Source organism: Solea senegalensis, linkage group LG4, assembly GCF_019176455.1.
Source record: "Solea senegalensis isolate Sse05_10M linkage group LG4, IFAPA_SoseM_1, whole genome shotgun sequence".
NCBI lineage: Eukaryota > Metazoa > Chordata > Actinopteri > Pleuronectiformes > Soleidae > Solea > Solea senegalensis.
Genome location: NC_058024.1, coordinates 23,363,357 through 23,369,195, shown reverse-complemented (window position 1 = coordinate 23,369,195; position 5,839 = coordinate 23,363,357). Strand labels below are relative to the sequence as shown.

Below are 5,839 nucleotides of genomic sequence, written 5' to 3'. Positions count from 1 at the left end.
ACACACGCCAGCACACTTCACACCACCCTGTAATGTAATGTTTGGATTGTACCGCCATGTGTGTCAGCCTCTGTCGATGACACACGCAGAGGAATGAAGCTGGCACATAGCGCCCACTCCACGCTCCTGAAATCACGCCTCGCTGCCTCCACTAATTGGTGCCAGTAAACACAGAGACGCTGCGCCGTGGCGTGGAGAGCTGGAGCTCGAGCTCGCTCACCTGCTTTTAATTGGACTATCGCGACAAGTTGTCCGAGTGACGTGGACGCGGAGTGGGGGTCTGAAATTTAGAGGAGCTCCACAGGAGCTTGACTGAGCAGCAGGGACACACGCACACACACACAGTGAGAGAGAGACCGAGGACTGCTGCAGTCGTCCAGCCGAGAAACGCGCTGCTCACCAGGCCAAAGCGAGGTTGTGTGTGTGCGCTCTGTGGATGGATCAATGATGGATGGACGGACGCAGGACAGACTCTGAGCCCGTGGACATGGACCATCACTAACACAACAGGAGCAGGAACGTTTGACTTGTTTTAAATCGTCGGTGAAAACTCTGGAATCGACTAATTTCTTTTTTTTAGGACGCACGCGCAGCTCCGTTCTAATTCCCGGTATCACAGTGAGCACTGAAGCCCGTGTTGTGATCCGTGCGTCCCCGCGTCTGGAGCCATGGGCTGTACGGTGAGCGCCGAGGATAAGGCTGCCGCGGAGAGGTCAAAGATGATCGACAAAAACCTCCGAGAAGACGGAGAGAAGGCTGCCAGAGAAGTCAAACTGCTCCTACTAGGTAGGTCAACAACATTTATAACATCAAGGCCATGCAAATATTGAATAAAACATGTTAAATGAAGTGGAAACATTCAGTCACACAAGAGTCAGTCTTCTCCCATGTCATTAATTATCCAACACAAGTGTCCTGGAACTTGGCAATAAATCGCACAGAAAAAATAAGATTTAGTCTCTCAGACCTGTGGACATGGAACAAATATCACATGGTTAGACTTTTAAATTCTTTTAATACTGTTCTCACTGCAAAGCAAACAAAAAACAGTATAGATGATGGAGCTAGATAACAAAAAACACACACACCCATCATTCAGCCGAGGTGTGTTTGTTTTCCTCTAGTGTGTGTGTGTGTTCTTGTATGGGTATTTTTGTGAGGACCAAAAAAACTTATATACCTAAGGAAGTGAGGACATTTTGGGAAAGTGAGACATTTTGGCTGGTCCTCACATTTTGACACTCCTAAACATTTTCAGGGTTAAGACCTGGTTTTAGGGTTAGAATTAGGTACTCAGTTGTGATGGTTAAGGTTAGGGTAAGGGGCTAGAGCAGGGGTCACCAACCTTTTTGAGACTGAGAGCTACCTGAAGGGTATTTTATGCAATTTACCATTTAAATGATGAATATTATGCATTCAATTGTATACACATTAATTCCAGTGCTGATGATTATCACAGGTTTGTTTTTATAAACGATATCAATGATATTTTACTGAGTGATTTCATACAACATGCAGTTATTTATTAAACTGTCTCCTTCTGTCAGTCTTTCACACACATACTCTGTCTCAGTCAGGTCAAAGCCATTAAAACTGTGCAGGCACCTTATTGGCATTATTGTGTGTGTGTGCGTGTGTGTGCATGTGCATGTGTGCACATGCAGAGGGAGAGAGTGAGTGAGTGTGGTGTGGTGCGGTGAAGGTGGGTGTGGTGTTGGATCTGTGTCATCTTGCTGTGACAAGCTGTTGATAAAGGCCTGGATCCAGCTCAGTGTTGGGAAGCAGTTGGATGGCACCGGTTAGGTTTTGGCAAAATGTGAAGGGGAAGAAAAAAGTTAAAAAAAGTTGCCTTCATTATCATTGGGAAGCATCTGATGAATAAGACCGTCCTCGATGTCGTCCTTCACTCAAATTGTGTTTAATTTAGCAACATTTACTGGTGGAGTTGTGTGTTTCAGCCCCTGTGTGAAGTGCCAGTTTTCCCCTGTTTTCCATGTGGGATGTCTGTCAGTGTTAATAAATCACACATTTATGAAGATTTTCAGTAAATAAAAGATCCCAGAAGATGTTAGTGATGCTCACAACATCTATATATTTAATTATTTAGTCCACATAAAAAGAACTGGAATTATGTCACACATTTTGGACACAAATTGTTTATTTAGATTATTCTTAACAACGATATAAACTCTATAAACTAGAGATAAATAACCATCCACTCTCACACCTATGGTCAATTTAGAGTGTCCACCACCTATTGTATGTTTTTGGACTGTGGGAGGAAACTGGAAAACCTGGAGAAAACCCATGTACACTCCATGCAGAACCCAGGTCTGAATATCCCTCCCTCAAAACTCAAAAGATGTTTAGTTTGTCCATTGTGGGCTAATGTAGAAACATGGTTGTCCAAAATGGCTCTGTAGAGGTCGTCAGCTCCTGATATAAAAATATGAAAAACATCAATTCATCTAATCAGGTGATTACACACTTGTAAAAATCTAAAATATCTTACTTTTCTAGACCCTTATTTATTTTAAGAAAGCAGATAATGTGAGCAAAAATGTCCTCATCTGATTGTGGCTTTTTTTGTCCCATGTCCTCGCTTTAAAAAACTGATATAGCAGATAAAACCATCCTTTTGTTTATACTCCCCAAATACCTGGATAATCCTCCCTTTTCTGCCTTTGAAAGTGTGCGTAATGTCAACACGTGGAGCTGTTGTTGTAGAGATGACCGGTGACTGATATCACCATGAAGCAACAAAGCTAAACAGTCACAGCAGCTCTTTTTAAATTGTATTCTTTTTTTATTCATTCACATGTTTACTGAATACAAAGCCCCTGTTAAATGTGTACCTAAAGTGAAGCAATGCAACATTTAGGCGTTGGTCTGTCTAGAAATACTGTTGTCTTCTTCTTAATTTAAGAATCAGTGGACTTTTCAAACTCAAAAACAACTTCTGTTAATTATTGTTCTGATCTGACGTCTTAATTGAAGTCACTGACGTGAGTGAATTTCTCTTTGTTTGATCAGCGCTATAAAGCTCCAGTAGGTGAAGGACAAGCATGTGGTGATGACATTGTTAAAAACCACGAGAAACACAAAGATCCATATGAGTCACATTGATTTATTCCATATAGCTAATAACACACACACACAGTTTAGTGCTTTTGTAGACATCATAAATATTTTACAAGCGGTCCAGAGGAATTACACAACACATTTTGACATAGTGTGTGTGTGTGTGTGTGTGTGTGTGTGTGGCTGTTTACTGGCCGACTGCCATGGTTTTCCTGGAGTCTTGTTGTCACTCCAGGAATTCAAAAGACAACAGAAATCACTACAGCTGTTTATAGGTCACAAAATTCTTCTTTTTAGAAATGCGTTCTTATGTGTTGTTGAGTCAAAGTTATGATTAATTTCATATCGCATTTTTAGTTGGGATATAAAATAGTTTCTTTCCGCCAAGTGAACTTTGAACTGACGCATTTCCAAGTAGGGCTGCAACTAATGATTATTTTCATAACTGATTTATCTGTTGATTATTTTCTCGGTTAATCGAGAAATCGTTTGGTCCATAAAAATGTCGATCAGTGTTTCTCAAACCTGGAAAGGACGATGTCCTCAAATGTCTCGTTTTGTCCAAAAACCAAAAAGTTATTCAAATCATTTCTTTGTCGTATGGCGTAAAGAAACCAGAACATATTCACAGACATGAATGGGAACTTAAAAATCTTAAAACTCAAGGCCACAATTTAGTTTAAAAAAAACAGCAAAGTTATTCAATTATAAAAATGAGGAAAATCCTTTTTTGCAAATGAATTATTGTTTAGAAATGTTTGATTCATAATGCAATTAAAGGCAAATATTATGGGTAGTATTTTGGTGGGCCTTTCAGACACACGACACACGTTGCACACGTTCTCCTAGAAACAGAAGCTGAAGCATAGAAATCCCATGATGTCCTCACTGCTGCTGGTAAAACCTTGGTAAAAGGGGTATAAAAAGGATTGTTGCATATTGATAAGGGTGTCCAATTACCTGCTGCGACCCTCATGCACTTGTGGAAATTACAATACATGTCCAAACTTATTGGACTGTTTCACTAACTCCGGGAGATTAAATATATGCCGACTATTGTGCAACATTTAGGAGGTTCAGTGGACAAATACAGTTCATCCATAGCTTGCGTGACTATGTACAGCAGCACCTTTGTGCAATCACAGGTTCAGGTGCAGTTTCCAACTTATTCTGTGTGCCTGAATAGCAAATCCACAATATGGAAGACATTTCTGATCAGAATTATGATCTCTTGCTGTTTTTCACAGTTAGGTTTCCTATATATATATATATATATATATATATATATATATATATATATATATATATATATGTATGTATATGTATATATATATATATGTATATGTATATATATATATATATATATATATATATATATGTATATATATATATATATATATATGTATATATATATATATATATATATATATATATATATATGTATATGTATATATATATATATATATATATATATATATATATATATATATATATATATGTATATGTATATATATATATATATGTATATGTATATATATATATATATATATGTATATGTATATATATATATATATGTATATGTATATATATATGTATATGTATATATATGTATATATATATATATATATATATATATATATATATGTGTGTGTATATATATATATATGTGTGTATATATATATGTATATATATGTGTATATATATGTGTGTGTATATATATATATATATATGTGTGTATATATGTGTATATATATGTATATATATATATGTATGTGCATATATGTATATATATATGTGTGTATATATATATATATATATATGTATGTATATATATATATGTATATGTGTGTTGAATCTATCTAAAAGAGAGATTCATGCTCTTATATGTACTGTTTTACGGTTATATAATAAAGTAAAAAAAAAAAGTATGAATAATGATCTTAAAGGGCAGTAAACTGCTAAATGTGAGGGTGAGAGTTTGTTTCCCTCTCAATGAAAAGTGTCGAGCGAGGATTTATTTCTTATTCCTCCGACCTTATTTCCTTCAACTCCCTTTTAAATCAGCCTCAATTGTAGCTTATCTCTAATTCTCACCCCAGGCAGACGATAATAATAGTGCTTCGCAGACATGACTCACTTTTAGTAGCAGAAAGAAGAGTTGAGGGTGAGACGAGCCGTCCATAAATGACAACTACATCACTGCCCACAAACTGAGAGAATACACTTATTTATTGTTAGTCATGTCTCTGCTGAATACCACTAAGTCCTGAAAAATGTTTATCTGCTGAACTTGCACCAAAAAAAATTCACACTGCAGTGTCACCATTTTGTATAGCTCTTATAGATAGTCATGTGATGACGAGTGATTGGTGTGAAATGTCCAGTCAATTCTGGACATTTCTCTGTCAGAGGTGATTTAAGGACCTTTCTTGGCGAGGCAGCTTTGCACTTGGTCACAGTAGATTATTTAGCAGTGGGAGGGCACATTTGTTTTGTGTCTATTTTTGGACATGTTGTGAATGACCTAACACAGGTCTATAAGAGGCGGTGTGTGTACATGTCTATGAGTGTTTCCAGAGGCAGGACGATGGTGGTTTTTGAGATTCTCTAAGAGTGTGTGGCCAGGGGCGTCAAACTCATTGTAAGTCCGGGGCCACATACAGAGCGGTTTGATCTCAACTGGGCCAGACGAGTAAAATAATAGCATAATAACCTATAAACAACAAGAACGCCAATGTTTTCCCTTTGTTTTACATTT

At 37.2% G+C, this 5,839-nt stretch overlaps 1 protein-coding gene across 3 annotated transcripts in view; it reads left to right on the top strand.

Moving 5' to 3' along the window:
- LOC122767760 (guanine nucleotide-binding protein G(i) subunit alpha-2) overlaps positions 1-5,839 on the top strand; it is a 56,157-nt gene continuing 50,318 nt past the window's right edge. For all 3 annotated transcript variants that reach the window (XM_044023223.1, XM_044023222.1, XM_044023224.1), the window contains exon 1: positions 1-786. In XM_044023223.1, the coding sequence (XP_043879158.1) occupies positions 669-786 (118 nt within the window). In that variant the 5' untranslated portion in view covers positions 1-668. The remainder of the gene's footprint in view (positions 787-5,839) is intronic.